The 19204-nt window shown below is 34.3% G+C and overlaps 1 protein-coding gene across 2 annotated transcripts in view; it reads left to right on the top strand.

The window, feature by feature from the left end:
- The window catches only part of MMP16 (matrix metallopeptidase 16), a 170946-nt gene that overhangs the window by 83821 nt on the left and 67921 nt on the right, over positions 1–19204 (top strand). For both annotated transcript variants that reach the window (XM_038123855.1, XM_038123864.1), the window contains 2 exons: positions 6734–6856; positions 15262–15566. In XM_038123855.1, coding sequence (XP_037979783.1) covers positions 6734–6856; positions 15262–15566 — 428 coding nt within the window. The remainder of the gene's footprint in view (positions 1–6733; positions 6857–15261; positions 15567–19204) is intronic.

The raw sequence follows: 19204 nt of genomic DNA, 5'->3' as shown, positions 1-19204 counted from the left end.
TGCTGGAGTATGTCCCGAGGAGGGCAATGTAGCTGGGGAAGGGTCTGGAGCACTAGTCCTGTGAAGAGCAGCTGTGGCAATTGTGGCTGTTTAACCTAAACAAAGGAGGCTCAGGGATACCTTATCACTCTCTACAGCTACCTGAAAGCAGGTTGTAGCCAGGCAGGGGTCAGCCCCTTCTCCCAGGTAATAAGTGACAAGACAAGGTTCAAATTGCACCAGGGGAGGTTTAGATGGATATTAGGAAAACGTTCTTCACCTACAGGGTTGTCAAGCATTGGAACAGGCTGTCCAGAAGTGTAGATGTGGCACTTGGGGATATAGTTTTATGGTGGCTTGGGCAGTGCCATGATAATGGTTGGAATCAATGATTGTAGAGATCTTTTCAAACTTAAACTATTCTCTGATTCTCTGATTTGAAGTGCTTGTTGGACTCATTTCAGTTAATTTGTGATAAAGATTATCTTGTGATTTCAGAAAAAAATACTTTTTTTCAATAATTCAATAGTGTTGTCACTAGACGTCCAACTTATGCTTCAGTGAAATATGCTTCTACTGCTCTAAAATGCTTATTTGGGGTAGGGGGTAGAAATTGTCCTTCATTTCCCATTCACCACCCCCAACCTGATGTGTCATCTTTTGTTATTCTTGTATGGTAAAGTAGCTGACATTAATGATTTTTCTATCATTTAGAGTTTAGGGAAGAGACTACACAAAATGCTGGCAGGATTGGAAAAATCATTTTATTCCACTGGCACATACTCTATTGCATTGAAAAGCAATAAAACAAAGCAGATTTTGTGACTGCCCTCAGGGGAGGTGAGTTGATCACACATCCCTCAGTTTAGGAATTTAAAGAACCTTAGACCATGCAATGCAATAGCAGTAAATGCCTTGTGAGAGAGCCATGCTCAAAAGTATGTTTATGGTCTTCTGCAGGGTGAAGAGTCTGTGCTCTTCTTACAGCTTCAATGATTGATCTTTGAGGAGAGAGTCCTGCCAGTAATCAGGACCCTTTTCAAGACACGTTAGTAGCAGCTTTGTGAGAGACAAAATATTTCACTAAAATAGTCTGTTCACAGCAGCACAGAAGAGACAGAAAGGGGTAACCTAAGGGAAAGGAGAGGCCATCTCAATTTAGAATATCAGCTGGAGAATTGAAAAAAATCAAACCAAGTCAAAATTCTAAACTCAAATGGAGTTGGGTAATGTTGCTAATTTGGCATTTTGGCCAGCAAGATTTTCTTCACTTCTGCAATTTAAGAGATGAAGAAATCCATCTGTGCAGCAATCCAAAATATTAATCTTATAAAGTGGTGAATATTGAGACTTTGAGATCTTTTGATGCATGATTTTCTTCTACACAGCAAGATACGTTAATACAATGCAATGCTTAGGTACATGTAACTCGTGCTGGATGAATGCTGCATTTACTTAGATATTTGGAGTCACACTAACTTGAGTCAAGTTAGGAACAGAACTGACTCTTAAAGGCTTGTCACACCTACATTGGTGTTGAAAAAACAAAACAACAAAAACCCGATTTTAAACTAAATTATGGCCTCAAGGTACCGTCAGTTCACATCACTGAATATTTATGGGAGATGTGACTACATAATAAAGGGTAGATTGTTTTTCAGTTGTTCATTTGTGGCATTATTTTGTAAATGTTTGAAATTATTTTCCCTTTCATCTACACAGAAAGTATATATACTCTTTAGATCAGAAATATGTGATGGTTTATAATTTGCTTCTCTAGGATTAATATGCTGTACTAGCTAACAATGCTGATGTTGCAAATAATAAGTAAAGCAGGAACTTCCTAAAAAATATGTTCTCATCTTGTGCAAGAGGATTTACCTGCTTCTTTGACACATCTTGAGAAGAGATTATGATATGTCTCTTTGTCTTCGGAAGGACAAACAATTTAAAAAGTTATGGTAGCAACTTCATAGGAACTAACTTTGGGAGTATTAACAAAGAAATAATGTCCTACAGCAGCAGCACCATCAAATGTCTCCTGGGGGAATTTTGCTGCTCTGAAAAAAAGATAATCCCTCAATGACTATTTTGGTATGCATAAATATGAGCAGTGTTCATCTTCTCCCTACTGCTCAGCATTCATTTGGTTTTGCTATTTTTTTTTTTTCCTCAAGTTTCTTGGAAAGGATGATACATAGTTATTGCTGGGGTAGGGAAGAGTGAGTGGTAGGAAGAGACATCCTTATAATGGTGTAAAAATGTGAGAGAGGTCCTGAATACAAGTACAATGAGAATGGCTAACCCATTGGAAATACTGTCTAATGTTTGCATGGAGTGCCACAGTATTTTCTGTATTTCATTTTTATATTACCAAACACAGTCAATGTTTAATGAAAAATGACATTTCTGAAACTGGACCCACTGTTGACATTCCTGGTCTTCTGCAACCCTGAAAGAAACATTGTAGAAAAAGACTAGTTGTTGTCTTTTCTTAAAACTGTAATAGATATTTATTCCCAAGACTTGTTTTTCACTTTTGAGGAGTACACTGCAAATTTCTTGATATAAAGATGGAATGATCATGTATAGAATGCTGACTAAATCTGTACAATAATGACAAAACTTTCATTCTATTCTAATGTCATCCTTTAGAAATAAATGGCAAATATGCTTATTTCAATGCTTAGATGAGCTTCTAACTAAGTTAATGCTCTCTGCTGTTTATATATTAATATATAAATATATTTGTGAGAGACAAATATAATTTACAAAGTAAATTCTGAACTGTTGAAATTGATCCAGTGATTTATTTTCATAGTAAATTAGTAATTATTTTTTGTACAAAAGTATACATAAGGTCTCTTCCCCCAGCAAATATCCAATGAGAAATCTTAAAAAAGGAGTCATCAGGGCTGTAATACAATATCTTACATCGCTCTTTGACTGTCTCCTATTACTTAGCAAGTGTCAATAAAGTCCTGTAATAGCAGGCTACATAAGCAAAGATGCTTAGAAAGACATCCATAGGGATATCTTCTCCTCACGAGAAGTTTAAGGGTATAATTCAATAGTTTTCTTAAACAGACATCTGTAGTTTGTCCAACCACTAAGTTAAGTTGCAGTAACTCAAGCTGAACCTTCTCATTTAGTTTGCTTTTTTGCTATAACTCTGTCCCAAATAACCCCCAAAGCCCAACAACAACAGAACAATTGTGCAACCTGAGCAGGAATTTGATAAGGAATAAAGCAGCTGCAGCCTTCAACCAAAGGTATGGTTTTCAATGTTTTGATTCTGTGAGGGTAAATTTTTTCTTGAAGGCTTAAGAAAAGGAAAAGACAGAAAGAGATTTTTCCTCCTAGGAAACAAAGAACTAAATATGGTTAGGCAACTGTCTTGAGATAGAAGTTCAGTTTCATCTCTCTACTGGAAGAGCATCACAGTTTTGCTGCATATTTTTCTTTTAATCTTTCTAGATTTGCTGTGAGTCTAAAATATTTAAATTTTCCTGACATATATAGCTTCTCAAGATTCATTCTAATGGAGTTAGAAGAGGAATGTAATGTGACACAGTGTACAGAGAGAGAGCATTAGTCACAATTAAGCCTCTTTATTGAATACTTATAAAATATTAATTCTGAAGGGCTGCTGCAGAAAAGATTTCACAAAATTCAAAAACAAAGTGATGAAAGAGAGGCAAAGTCATTACTCGTATGCACCTTTTAAAAATGAAGCGTATTTCAAAACATTTCAAAAACGTCAAAAAATTAAACTCTAACAGACGATCAGGAGCATGGCAGACCTTGATCATATTACGTTAGAAGACTCCATATTTGGAAGAATATAGAAATAAATGTGTTATTTGTCAGTTCCCCCAAGGGAAGACCATATTTTGTGCTAAGTATCTGGAATGTCATGAACATTGTCATGAACATCACTAAGAGAAGTCTTCCTCCTAGTGTGTCTCAGAACAATTACCGTTGAAAAAAAATTAAAATATTATAGAAATCAAAGGAAAATTTATGTGTCTTAAGTTGTTAACATTTTGCCTCATTCTGTGCTTGAAAATACTGAGCTCCCATAAACTATTTTGTTTAAAATTTGACATCTAAACTTAGCTCAGCTAAGATCTAGGTGGTAGATTTGGTGATGTTCTAAGTCTTTGGCTGCGAATTGCATCTTTCCTTAAATTTTACATGAAGATAATTTCCCAAAAGCTACTGAACCACGCCTGCAATGACTTCCATTTGATTTATATTTGGATTTATGTTGTGTGAACTACAGTCCCAGACCTCATGTAACAATAGTAAGAACATTAGTGGTCCAGACAGCATGACAACTTGGAACATCCCCTCTCTGTCCAAGCCAATAAGGGTACAAGCATGTCCTTGATAGGTACAAACTACTTCAAAATCAATGCAGGAACAAATTGTGACTGCTTGAATTTCATAACATGTTATTTTGTGCCACATTTTGTTTTGTTAAAAAAGGATTGTCAGTAGTTCTCATAAGATAATACAATGTTGACTTTTGAATCCCCATTACCTACTGTCCTTGACTTTAAGTATTAGTTCTAAAGAGTGAAAAAGTTTTTACATTAACAAGATTTTCTGTAAGACTATTGAATCTTTTGATTTGAGAAATTCTTTCAATAGCTTTGAAGATGAATTTTTAAATTCAGAACTTAGAATATTTACTCTTATCTGCCCCTAGCTTGCTAGTGAGCAAACCCTGTTATCAAAATAGGTCTCCATCAGTTAAGCTAAATAATGTAAACTTTTTGGAGAAGGGAAAGGCCTAATTCAATGACTTTTAAGTCATTATCCCCATGACACAACTATGAGTGATATATTATATATATTTTATACAATATCTTTGTGCAGTGTTTCTAACCAAATATAATAGTCATTTAGTTTAGCTTTATTCCTTACTTCTTGCTCTTGATGTAGGGATATCGCCTTAAGGTGAGAACACCAATCTTTGTCATGTTTGCATCTTTTTCTGCAATGTCTGTGTCCAGTTTCAACAACATAATTTATATATACCCTTATAAAAAAGTATTACTGACAATGTGTCTAAAAGTTTTCGAAGATCTGAGCCAATTTCAATCTCATGAAGTGTAAACATATCATTTTAATAGGAAGAATATTATTGCCCCTTGGTCTGTAACAGAGGTCTACTTCATTTTCTTTCATTGTTAGAGCAAATTAAACTTTTCAGTAGTATTTCATCCCAAAAATCCCTAATTCGTACTTTGTTCCATTGTTATTTTATTTCAAAAATCAAAGGAACCTGAAGAAAAGTTTCAGGGTGTTTCAGCAAATGCTGGGTCTTTAGATTTTTGCAGTACAGTCTTTGCAGGCACTAGGGAAAGAACATTGTTTTACTTGTACATCAGCTGTTTTATGTGCCATGAAAAAGTATTCTGACTAGAAGTTAGAACAAATCATTATATGTTTCTTATTTGAAACAGGTGATTGCAAACTTGGTGTCTCCAGTTAAGGCAGTTAAATTAATGAGGTTTTTAGTTCTTGACCTGTACTACTCGATAGATTTGTCTCACATCAGAGTCTTTTGCAAGCTAGCAGTGCAAGTGGGGTGCAGTGCCATCTGAGTACTATCAAGAAAATTTTGTACTTTCCCACAGGCTGGTGAGGTTAGCACCTACTTGTGCCTTTGAAAAACAGTTTGCTATATACCCATAGCTACTGCATATATGAAGTGTTACAAGTATAATTGTACTTTTAAACCACTTTTTTACATATTTATCAAAATAAGCGAGGCTGATGATTGACTGTTTGCTTTTTTGGAGTTTTTTATTACCTGTGCATGTTTTAAAGGGAATCCACTTCCTGAGATGACATTTGAAATTACTTTCCTGTCATCCAATCACACATATATACAGCTGCTGTGTGTATATTTATTTACTAAACAATGCCAGTTTAATGGTAAGAAACTCGTCCATGAAAGCCTGAATATAGGGTATGACTGCTCTTCTGTTAAATGCCATTGGAAAACTATAGCTTTTACATAAGTAATTGTTTGGCATGATAGAAATACAATGAGCTGGAAAAAGTAACGGAGGAGATTTGTCTTTTACTTATGCCGTAAAAGACTTTAGCCTTACTCTCTTCCTGATGGTAAATTGTCCTGCAGCCATTCAAGTCATATAAAATAATGACTTTAGCTGTGTTTTCTTTGAACTGAATAGTGCCTTACACTGCAAGTGAGCAACAGTTCAAGGATATTGCTGCAGAAATTATACTTTTTAATTAGAGATCATCTTAATTATAATATGTTTGAAATGCTGGCAAGTTATTTTATTTTAAATATTGGAAAACAATAAAGTATTGAAGAGCACTGTAGAAATACAGCCCTTCTCTGGGAAATCTGGTGGTACTGCAATGATCATTTTTATTGTATGTGATTTAGACTTTTTAGCTTGATTTTGTGCAGAACATTAAATATTCTTAAGCAATAATTCCTGAGTTAAATATCTCCATTAGGAGCCTACAGTTGCAATGAGATATTTCTCATTGTGTGGAAAAAGAGTAAAATAGAAGAACTTGGTAGTATGAAAAAGGTAGCAATTTCAGTATCTTGAATTAAAAGAGTGCCTACAGTCTGTTGTACTGATTAGTTTATATGTTCTATGATATTATATGTACAGATAATTACATGTTTTTATTAGGGATGCAGTGACTATGATTTTTCTTCCATGTTGCTTTAACTGTGTGGTGCTGTTTCTTGCAGCTGGATGAAGAAACCTCGATGTGGTGTGCCTGATCAAACAAGAGGTAGCTCCAAATTTAACATTCGTCGGAAACGCTACGCGTTAACAGGACAGAAATGGCAACACAAACATATCACTTACAGGTACCAAAGATATTCCTATAGGTATACAAATGTCACTAAAATTTATTACTTTTTTTTAAATTAAATAAAAATTCCTGAATATTTTTCAATATTTTGAGAAGTTTATTATTACTGTATGATATAAAAGTGCTACAATGGATACTTCCTATAAATATATATGTGCTGCATAGGAACCAAGTTGTTTTCTTGGTTAAAATTGCATTTATGTAGTAGCCAGTAAATTCTCTGAAGCTTACAGCATCATTTAAACACCCAGTACTTCCTTAGGGTTACCTTTCAACTTTCTTGGCAACTGCTCAGGGAATAATGCTCTGAATCTAGGAGTGCTGTAATGAAACTCAGATTTCTAATTTAAATATGTAAAATAGGGTATTGAAAGGAGCCAGTCTCTGCAAAATATAGGTGCCTATGGGTCTGTTCTAAGTACAAATTAATTTGATTCTAATTTGATGAGTCACTGACCCGGTGATGGTGATGATGGGCATAGGAGTGTTTGCAGGGCAGTACATCTGTATAACTCCTGAGTCTGGCACATAGTTAGCACAGTGTGCCTGCTGAGGCCTTGAAGGGAAAGTTAGATGGAAACTTTCAAGATGTACTCACTAGAGCTCCGTCAACCAGAGAAAGTGTCATCTTGTATATAATATAAAATCCATAATCTGTCAGCAAACCAAGGATTCCAATAAAAAGTGTTGGAAAATTTACACAGCCTCATTGTGGATTCCTGTAATAGCTAACAGGGGTAAATTCTGAGGGATAAAATAGTTTTCAAATTCAGTATATGATGCCATTATTCATGAACCCATACAAGTATTGAATTTAAAGTTCATAAGCCATAATTGTCATATAGACTCTTCCTCATACTCTGGTGAAGATATAGTTTCATTAGTAACCCTGTGTTACTGCTGTGGTTTATAACTGAATTAGAGAATTCTAGTTTAAGACATTACATTCTGATGTAGCATAAAGCAATAGACAACTTGGGCTTGATGTGTTGCATTGGCTGAAGTCCTTTATTGTTAATGTAAATGTAATTTATAGTTGGTTAGAATAAAAATGCCCACCTACAGCACTTTATATCTATTTGCATTTTAGAATTTAAATGCAGTGCATGCACACTTAGGAGGCATGAGTAGTCATCTACTCATATGTGTGGTATTCTACCACTCTGATTTGTACAGAGTCTGATTCCCTATGTCATTACAGGATTTTTTTACAACATTCTAAATCCTACCCCTTGTATATCTTCTGGACTGTCATCCAAGGCATTAATCCAAATAACAAATGAAGGTATCCACTGTTAAACTAAGCGACAACCATCTAGTAATCTTTCTCACTTTGAAGAATTTATAGCAGTTCTTTATCTCCTTCCTCCCCTCTTCAAAAATGTTCTCTCTCTCTCTCTCTAGTCTCCAGTCAAACAGAGATTTGAAGTGAATAAGTCTGTAATATTTTTTGCAGGGAATTGCAGTACAAAATACATTTAAAATAGAAACCCTAAATTTGATTACAAAAAAAAGATGTCATATTATCTTGTTAAATTAGAAAATAACCCAAAGCAAATAAAGACAAAAAAAAAAAAGAACTAAGATTCTTTTCACATTTTTCATCAATTCCCTGCTTAGAGGCTTATGACATGTTAAATGAATGACATTTTAACCTGCTTTTTTTCCTAAAATTCTAATCATATCTCTAGTATCATTTATCTGCTCCATTTTTCTCTGTGCCACTCCCCAGTGTCTGTATAACCTGCTGGTTTCCAGATGCATTCTGTGCCTTCCTGGCCAGTTGAACCTTGCAGTCTGAAGTGTGCTTGCTAAGCCAGTTTACTAATTCCTCCACAGAAAGAGCAATTTCTCCTTCACTTCAGTGCATGCTACAGCTTACAATTTTTTGGAAACCAAACCCAAAACCCCACAACAAATACTCTCAAAAGCAAGCTTCCACCCTTGCTTGCCCTGGAACATTTCCATATTTTCAACATGTAGTTTTTCCACCTGAAACAGTTCTGCAATATTTCAGGATGGAGTTTCAAAGAAGTGACTTAAAATTACAATTATAATTAGGAGTTACATTAATAATGTATTTTCCCCCATATTACATTTTGAACATATATTATGTCCTTTTGGCAACATATTAAATTTCGGACTTAGGTGATATTTATTCTCAGAATGTAATGTGTTTACAGACAGAACCAAAATACAGATTTCCAGCATTGGAAACATCAGCATAGAATGTGCAATGTGCTTCATTAATTATGCTTACTCCCCTCAGGGAATGCATCTTTCTTCTTATTTGAACTGATGTGTGATGTTTGTTAGAATTTCTGTTTCCAATGAAATTACCCTGTTTACAGTATTTTTCTGCCTGGAATAGTTCATGCTGATAAACTTTGTGACCATTATTAGTACACATGTTATAGAATAACACCACTTTTATAAAGAATCAGAAAATAAGCATTTGAAACTTTTTACCAGCCAGAAGAGTATAGGGGTGAAAAAGAACATCTAGGGTACAAGAGAATTATGACTCCATTACAGAAAAAGCTACAGAGATCCTAATGATATAGTCTTAATTTTTTCCTTAGTATTTTAGGCTGTGTCAGGTTACACAACAATCTCTGAGAGTTGTACAGAAACAGAGAAGAAATTTAAGAAAGCCTTGAACAGATTTTTTAAAATTAATTTTTTTTAAAAAATGTTAATGGGTATTTATGAAGACACATATGATTCTCAAAAATATAGTCACCTTCTCTTTTGCTAGGAAAGTAAATAATCCAGTACTTTAAAAAAGGAGCAAACATGTGAATCAATAAAACTATCAGTTTTGTAAAAATAGAATATATATGTTTATATGTCCATTTTAGACAGAGACTCATTAAACATGAAACCCTACTCATCAGAATTCTTTGCATGCTATTCATAATCTGAACTCCAGCAGTCAGTCATTTCTCAATTGCCCAGATTATTCTATCTGCAAAATACTTTTGCAAGTGAAATTAGAGAATGTTCTGTAAAAATAAAAGATTTGCCTTGATTTACGACCATTAGTTAGAACCTGTAATGATTTAAAATAAAATAATAATTGAAAAGCTACTCTGATTTATTTTTTCTTGCTTAAGTAAGGAAAAAACCCAAATCCAATCAATAGCAATATGTAATAATTTAATTAGTGCAGGAAACTTAGCTGTAGATGGTCAATACTTCATCCTAAACCCACTATAAAAAAGTCATCTTTTTCTTGACTTCAGTGGACAATGGGTCAAGCCCCAGATAATTGTAATTTTCCTTTTACAACTTAGATATTCCTAGATTTCATTTCTGAAAAAAAAGATGACAGATTTGAACAGGTCTAACTTTATGCTGTTCAGATAAAGGAATGAATGGTATCTGGGAGTTTCAGTATATAATGAAAAGTCTTATCTGGCTTGTTAGCAATAGACTATGCAATTTAGTCTAAATGTATTGTGTAGAATATGGACAGAGAATTTCTTCTTGGATATTTGAAATCTACTCTAAAAAATAAGGAAATACTAGATTAAGAAAAGACTTTGAAAATACTGTTGATTCATAGTAGCAAATTTTTTTGAATGTATTAATACAATATTAATACACATTCCATGTTTATGTTGCATTTTATTGATTTTAGATTACTTAGTATCATATTATGACATCAGATTTCTTAAAATAGCTTTCCTATAAAAACATTTGGCTGTCAAGTATTTTGCTAATCTTGGGTTTTTGTCTCGGAAATCTCATCTCTTTCACATTTCATCTTCTTTTAATGAATGTTGAGGAGAATGTTATCCATGAAAATGAAAAGGCAAGGTAATTATAAATTCTTTCAATCATGGCAGCAGTAGGTTGAAAATCAAACCCACAGAAATCGAAAGTAATAGTTCTGGTTTAGGTTTAATCAACGTGAGCAAGAGCTATGTGAGCCAAGATAGTACTCTTAGTCTATAGCTACAAAGAGTCAGCAAACTAAAACTGGAAAAAAGTTGAAGCTAAAAAAACCTCACATGAATGAGAGATTAGTGAAGCAACTTCATAGAAATCAATTTCTAGAGAAATTATGGTGCAGAGTGAAATATGTTTTTGGCCAGAGGTAATTTATTGCTTTCAGTAAAAGTTATAGTGTGATTAAAAAACAACCAACCAACCAACCAAAGAAAGAAACAAACAGAAAAACCCCACCAACCCAAAAAAACCCATGTAAACAACAAACAAACCCCCAAAGTTTTGGTTCAGTTTAGGTTTGATTTACATCAATGACAATAAAAAGGTTGTGTCAACAACTTATTCAAATTTTATGTATGTTCCAATTCATTTTACTTGAATAGTTTCATATTGAGCACAGATCTTAACTAGCTTACTTCAGACAGATTATTGACTGCATCTTTTTACCTACTCAGTTGAAATTCCTGCTCTTTCATCTATTTAAATTTCAGATTACTGATTTTACACAGTCAAGTGAGGTATATCCTGACAATCTTGCAAGGCTCCTGAAGCTGATGCAGCCAAAAATATGTCAGTGAAACGTGTATAATTTTTCTGTTAGGATATTCTGGGAAAGGAGTGGGAAGGGAAGGAAAACCCAGAATAGGAAAACCCTATTCTGAAATCAATAGGACTCAGGATTCTAGAATAACAGTCTCAAAACAAGACTCTTCAGGCAGCTGTAGAAATAGTACATGAACATGAAAAGTACATATCAGTGAAAAAATCTAATTGTTCTTGTGGAAGACATGTATTTTAAAGTTATAATGCTTGAAGCAACTATCAGGTTGAAAATCATACAAAACCAGCACTGATAACCACAAGAAAGTATAATCAATTGATACATGGCTATGGTTGTCTAAAAATAACAGCTCTCAACATTTATAAAAGGTATCACTCAGTTTATTATTTCTTAAAAATGGCATGAAAATAAATGTTCCATGTTATAAATTGCCTTTTTTTAGTAGTTACAGGATCTTCAACCTCTTTATAAAGTTGCACTGCCAGTCTGGTCAATGTCAGCTTTGATTCTTTCTCTCATTTGAACTTTGCTGTGAAATGATCACTAGACATTGAGGCTAAGAAAGCAATACTTAGTAAAAAGATGGCTTGTTATTATGAAGGGCTTTGTCTTGCTATGCTTTCACCTTGCAATAAGAGTAGTTCTGAGTTGTCACGCCCTACACTTACTTCTATTTGAGTTCCATTATCTGGACATGATGAGTGTAAGATACCCAATTCCTGTCTTTTTTTTTTTTTTTTTTTTACTCCTGTGGGAGTTACCACTATTTCAGGTGATTGCTGGATTTAAGTTGGGATCTAAATAGGGAAGGGTTCATATGAGACATTATTTGCTATTGCAATCATAGGTCTAAACTGAAGAGACTTTTAAAAGATGAATCCTAATATCTCTGGTAATTGATAGACTGTCTTTATGGATTGATTTAATTTTTCTTCCCCCTTGGAGGTTGTATGATAAACAACATGAGAGAAATGTAACATAAATTGGGTTTCAGATATCTGCCCTGGTGAATTATTTTAAGCAAAGTTCCCAGCAAGACAATTTCAATGTTTGTGTCACTCTTTTAGGATTGAACTTGGATTGTATTTAACACATTAAAAGTTAATGGACACTTGTTTTCTGTAAATACTCGTGTATAAGAATAATTGCTACACTTTTCAAGCTACATTTTTCAGTATAACCTTGCCCACTCCAGAATGTTGGTTTGGAAGGCAGAAATCTCTCTGGTTTTAATACAGAAAGAATGTTTTGGAAAAAAAATTACTTTACAATGAATCTGAAGATGTAGAATGCTATTTCAAAAGTGAGTCAATAGCTGAATCCCATGGAAAATATCTGCTATCAAAGGTAGTCTACTCTAGCTTGTGAGTGTGACACAAGCCCAATGGCTCAATTCCTCATTTGTAATCTGATTAAAACTTAATTCAGTGTGCTGGAAAAGCAAGAAAATGTAAAATGATAAGTTTTAATATTTGAGTGAAATTAATTAATTACTCAATTTACCACCAATACAAAATCCAATCCATTTTTATCCATTTCCTCATTTCACATATATTAGTAGAAGACCCTTCTCTTTACTTAATACCAAAGTGGGACTTTGTTGATTCATTTGCCATATTTCTTATACATGGCAAATAACAAAGGCTCTAATCCTTCACAGAGCTCTGCTTCAGGCAATACACGTGCCTTAGGGAGCACACAGCAGGACTGACTGAGAGCACATCTGCCAGCTTTGTAGGGGATATTCTTAGCATAGCAACAGTGAAGTTTTTGGTAGTGGCAGTATAAGTGTGCCACTGTGATGTGGTTTTGATTTCATGTCACAGGACGGGTTCCAAAATGCTGTGCTTTCTCAGGGGGCACAGACAGGAGTATACGAACTTGCTAATTAAAACATCTCAAAAAACCCCTAATTCTCAATGGCAGGAGTTTTCAGAGAGGGGTTCTGCAGGGGCTGATTTTTGGTTCAGTGTGTCCAATATTTTTTTAATCACAGAAAATGCAATGCAACACTGATCATAAAATTACTGATGGGGAAATAATTATGAAGGGGCATCATAGAAAGCACTTTAAATCACATGACATTTACATCATGTAAAGTAAGGTCATGCCTACAGATCAGAGGATATTTTCTCTCTGACAGCATGATCAGTACTGCAGTAATTTATAGTTCTGACAGAGCCAGTTTTAAAAGAGCATTAAAAATTGGGTTGAGTTGAATAAAAATCACAGAAAATATTCAATAGACTGGAGAAAATGTCTTATGCCCTGAGATTTAAAGAGTTCAAAATTTTAATTTCTTAGAGATAACAAAGAGATAAATGACTTTGCAATGCAGAAATGTCTTTTAAATGTCTTTGTGTATAGGAGGAAAAATTTTGAAGCTCATGTATGTGAGAGAGAAAAAGAGAATGAGAACCAATAATACAAGCCAGGCAATTGATAGAATAGGCACAAGTATGAATTGATTGGCTAAATCGCCTTTGGAACAAAAGATCAAGGAAAACAGTGGATTTTCTACAATTTACTATCTTATAATTTCTGTTGATAACTCTTTGGAAGATACATACCAGCTAAAAAATTATGCTTTGGTTAGGCAGCAGTATTGGACTCAATACATTAAAATCTTTTTGAGGGAAGTCCAAATATGTAACTTTATGTTTTCTACATAAAGCTATGAACAAAATGTATATATGAAGTAAAGTCTATAAAATTACACTTGAAAGATTTTTTCCATTTATATAAACATAAATACCATATAATCAAGCACATTTAATATACCAAACAAATCAATCATTTAAGGTTTATTCATGAAAGTATATTTGTTCTCCTTTAATGTGCCATGCTGTGTAAACTGCCAAAAAATATTACATGCACTCTAGAGTTATGCAATTTATGAAATTGGTGCTGGACATTCAGTCAAGCTCATGTCAAATAAACAAAGAGAATCTGATTGCAGCAGTTTCAGACCAGACACAAACTTTAAAGAGTTTTTGCTGCCCATATGAATCGAGTGGGAATGATACAGAAAATTGGATAGGTCTGAAATTGATCATTGACATTAATTTCTTAAATTCAATAATGAAAATAAATATTTTTTAAAGATAATTTCACTATAATTTGCTAACTATTAGAGTAAACTTCAATTCTGATTTTTTTTGCCTTTTCATGTGTGTGTGACTTGAAGAAGTAGTGGAGATTGAAATTTCTCTTTAATACATATTCTTGAGTTAGCACATAATTGCTTCTATAAAATGATTTTTCTGATGGATTCTACAGTGTTATGCAAGATTTACAGATGTAATCAGATCATAAAAGGACATCTTAGCCTGTACTGAAATTAAAAAAAGCTTTGTTTCCGATAAGGAATTTATCCAGTTGCAAATGCAGCAAGGCTTTGTGAATACTGGTTGGTGGTCACAGTATGGAGTTCTGCTTTTGGTCATGAACTCACTAATAAGTAAAAATTTCATTTAACTAAAAGCATTTTTCTTTTGATCAGAAAGAACATGACATTCTTTAGCTGTGAGGGATTCTAATTGTGGTCCAGGAGGTAAACAGTCAGTGGTTGATTAATCTGGTTATCCCACTGTTAAGAATTTTTCATTTTAAGGTATTTTAAATCTTCTAAATATAAGGGGGTTTTGTACTGCTGGGAGTAGGCCAGCTAGCATAATAAGTTCTAGCTTAAAGGGCTGTACAGATTAACACCATAGTTTTGTACCAGCTTGTTTAAAAATACTCTTCCTAAAGTATATAATGCCAGACTAGCATGTTTCATTAAAAGCACAGAGCTTATAATAATTAGGAGAAAATGGTTACTAGCAGTGTCACTTACCACTTTGTTAAATTTAATCTATGTAATGTTTCTCTGTTTCTTTCAGCATAAAGAACGTCACTCCAAAAGTAGGTGATGCTGAAACCCGTAAAGCCATTCGCCGTGCCTTCGATGTGTGGCAGAATGTAACTCCTCTAACATTTGAAGAAGTTCCTTATATTGAATTAGAAAATGGCAAGAGAGATGTGGATATTACAATCATTTTTGCATCAGGTTTTCATGGAGACAGTTCTCCCTTTGATGGGGAGGGAGGATTTTTAGCTCATGCATATTTTCCTGGCCCAGGAATTGGGGGAGACACTCATTTTGACTCAGATGAGCCATGGACTTTGGGAAATCCCAATCATGATGGTAAGAGAAGATTTAATTTTAAACAAAATAGATAAGAGGCGTGAATTTTCAGCTAACAGAACTGCTTCCCTGTTCCCCTGTTCCTAAAGTCATGGCTTTCTTTCCTTGGTTAACATTACTTTAGAAATACATTCAGTTGATCTGTCTCTTTGAATCCAAGGCAGAAAAGTATCTGTCTGATTGTAATACAGTATGAAAACATGTTTTGCTTGAAAAACATTGAATTCTTATTAGGAGACTTCTTGATCATTCAAACATTGTACTCGTGAATATTTACCTAAACTACTTTAGTTTTGCATTTCTTAGCATGTCAAACTGATTTAGGTTTAGGGGAAATGTGGAATATTTAGCAGTGATATAAGAACTACTTCAGCTATCCACCTATTCTGTGGATACTAATGGACATAAAACCTAGTCTTCAGTTTGCATCTTTGATGATGCAGTGACAGCATTTAAAGACAAATCTTAAATATGCCATTCCAAGAGCAGAATTGGTGTTTCCCAAAAACTTTTGAATGTCCTTTGGAATTGTTGATTTTAACATTTACAATTTAATTAAGTAGTACATTCCCCATAGTCAAATAAGTGACTGCACAGTGCAGTTTACACACCTATCATTTACCAAATAAAGACTGAATACAACCTTTATTCTTCACAACTAAAATCTGGCCATTGCCAAGCTCTATGGTGATGTGAGTAAATTACTGCTATAACCTGGGAATGCTAATTAAAAGCTAAGTCTAACTTTGCATCTCTCCAAAACCATATCAAATAAGAGATTTTCTGTAGACATATTCTGTGTTTGATGCTGTGGCAGGTTTTGTTTCCAAGCAGCTTCAGCTCTCCTGGTAGATCCCTCTAAGCCAGTTACATGAAGTTTGAGACATCTCTTCAGAGATGCACTCATAGGATGTTTCTGTCATACAAAAGACGGCAGAGATGGCAAGAAGTGGAGAACTGTTGTATTTCAATGTTACACTGAATTTGTGAATGATGAGAGGCTTTATCTAATTCCTTTTCTTTCCCCTTCTCACCTGAGACCCTTCAAGTAAAATTCAGAGCTTTTTATGTGGCAGTATTTGTAGCCTGAGGTCTGCAACAAAACCTTAATTTAGCATTTTAGGAAAATAAATATGGTATTGTGACTATTTTGTTGGTGCAATACTTCTGCTGTGCCAAAATCAGTTGAAGCAAGAGCTGTGTACGACACTGTAAAAGCCCTCAGTTGTGCAATGGGTTCAAGACACTTCATTCTTGTGAAACAAGCCCTAGATTCTTACTGGAGCAAAAACTGTGGTATTGCACAGCTCATATTTGCCTTCTCCACATGTTTAGCTCAGAGGAGCACTGGTGGGAGTCCTCTGTTTGTGCAGTTCGGGTACACAGTCACTCACAGCATTGTGAGGGCAAATGAAGGTGATTTCATGTGTCTGATTTTTATGTTGGTTGGAGACCAACACTGCACATAATGTTTGGTGGTTTTGGAGCTATGGCTTGATGCATTCAGGAAAATCTACAGGCATGTGTACATTGAAGTCAGGATGTCAGTTTAACTGGGATAACTCTTTTGGAGCAGTTCCACTCTTTGTATGAACGTGAGCAAACTTCTGGCTGTCTCCATCTTCTTTAAATTAAACAATTTTCATATTGCCAAATGGCATTCATTTCTTTATAGGGCTTTTAAAGTTTCTGTTTTGTAGAGCAGTTTTCAAAAGCTATTGCTTGTATTAATGTATTTTAATATATTTGAATGAAAAAATCAAGGGAAAGTAAATTGATGCTATCACTAAAACTGTGATTTTATGTATCTTAGAACTTTGAACTTTTATAATAAAAATGTTTTCTATCTATATCACAAAGGATTAAGAGTTATGATTGGAAATTTTTTCTGCAAATTTAATAACCTATGTACTATGGTGTGCTTATATATACTTTTTTGAGGGTCATTCCTGATAAAATGGAATATTCAAAGTAAAAAATGGAAGATTTTTTGAAAATACATGATAAGTAATAAAAATATCTTACCAATGAAATTTCCAGTAAGAATTTTGTTAACTGTTAGTTTCGTTGTTGATGTGGTGGTAACTGTGGATCATAGGTCATATTTGTTGTTCAGAGAAAACTCCCCTGTCATTGTAGCCCTAGAAACATGAATAGATGTGCATTTCATCTGAAAATGCAGGGCACCTGTTTGTCTGATTGGTGACTTTTAGCTATTAGGTAAGCCAGGTTTCCTCACTGTTTTACTGATTAGCTTGTGTCTAGGAATCCTGGAGGATCATGCAGGTTTTGGGGTTTTTTTTTTTGGTTTTGTTGTGGTGGTTGTTTTTGGGTTTTTTTTGTTTTGTTTTTTTTGTGCTTGGTTTAGGAGGTTTTTGTTTGTTTTGTTGTTGTTTTGTTTGATTTGGGATGGAGATTTTTTGTTTGTTTGTTTTTTGGGTTTTGTTTTTTTTTTGTGCCTGGGAAAAATTTCCAGGGGAAAAAGAGGACAAGCACTCTATTAGGGATTGACAGGAAAGAAAGACTTACAGGTCTCTTAGGCTTCCTTTCATTTTGAGCTGAGTCTCAGAATGCTGAAAAGCAGAAGGTTGAAAAATATATATGTGATCTTAGCTATGAGTCATTTTTCCCAGGCGACTGTCAATTTTAAGATTCATTGCTCCAATAGTCCAATAGCCACCTTCTTGTAGTATTATTTGAAATCTGGTAGAATGAGGAAAAGATTTGATGATTTATTTTTATTTTTAAACTAACTCTCACCCCAAGGGGCTGATTTTCTCTGATTCCTATTCCAGTATCCCAGAGAGATTCAAAAACACAGAGCAACTTGTTTACTTTGCAGCAAGAATGCAAAAATAAGATTCTTTTGAAAAGTCCTAGCCTCATTCTTCACCTTGTACTGTTCTAATGAAAACAGTTTATATGCCATTTAGTTCAGAAAAGATAGGCAACTTAATGAAATGCTTTCATAAACTGTTTTGTTTTTTAAAGTAATTTTCATTCCAAATAAGGAATCATATACAAAACCAGTATTCTGAGTATAGTTAATTACTACAGCAATTTGTTCTGACTACTTAATTGCAGTGTCTTCATACTTCAGGTTTTTGGTTGATTTGGTATTTTTTCCTTATCACATTTGGTCAATTTTCTTGTATTTTTCTTTTATTTAATCATACTCTAAACTCCAAGGACAGTCACAATAGAAATATATAATCTCCACATCTCATTGCTGCTTTCCTTTGTTCTCACTTCAATGGTATGTTCTTATCAACTGTGTTCTGTGAAGAGATTTGTGCTTTGACTCCTCCCTCACCCTGAAGAATGAATGAGGCTTTTGTAGAGTAAAGACTAATGGGCCTGTCACTTAGGAAGAAAACTCGTGTCATACAATTCTACACTTGCAGGCTTTCTGCGAGGATATATTTCTTGGCTTTCATAATACCCTGTAAACATAGTCCAACTGGTACCTCAACTCCAGCTGAGATGTGGAGGTCTTTGCTCTGAATTTCCATCCATGGTGCTGCAGGTGATCCTAGAAATATTGCCAGAAAGAGGGACAGTAGACTTAGCATCACGGGGAAGCAGTGGAAACAAGGACAGAATTTCTTTTGCCAGGGAATGAGGGAGATACTGAAGGA

Source organism: Motacilla alba, chromosome 2 (assembly GCF_015832195.1).
Source record: "Motacilla alba alba isolate MOTALB_02 chromosome 2, Motacilla_alba_V1.0_pri, whole genome shotgun sequence".
Classification (NCBI taxonomy): domain Eukaryota; kingdom Metazoa; phylum Chordata; class Aves; order Passeriformes; family Motacillidae; genus Motacilla; species Motacilla alba.
The sequence above is the reverse complement of the archived record's forward strand: the minus strand, read 5'-3'. Positions and strand labels throughout refer to the sequence as shown.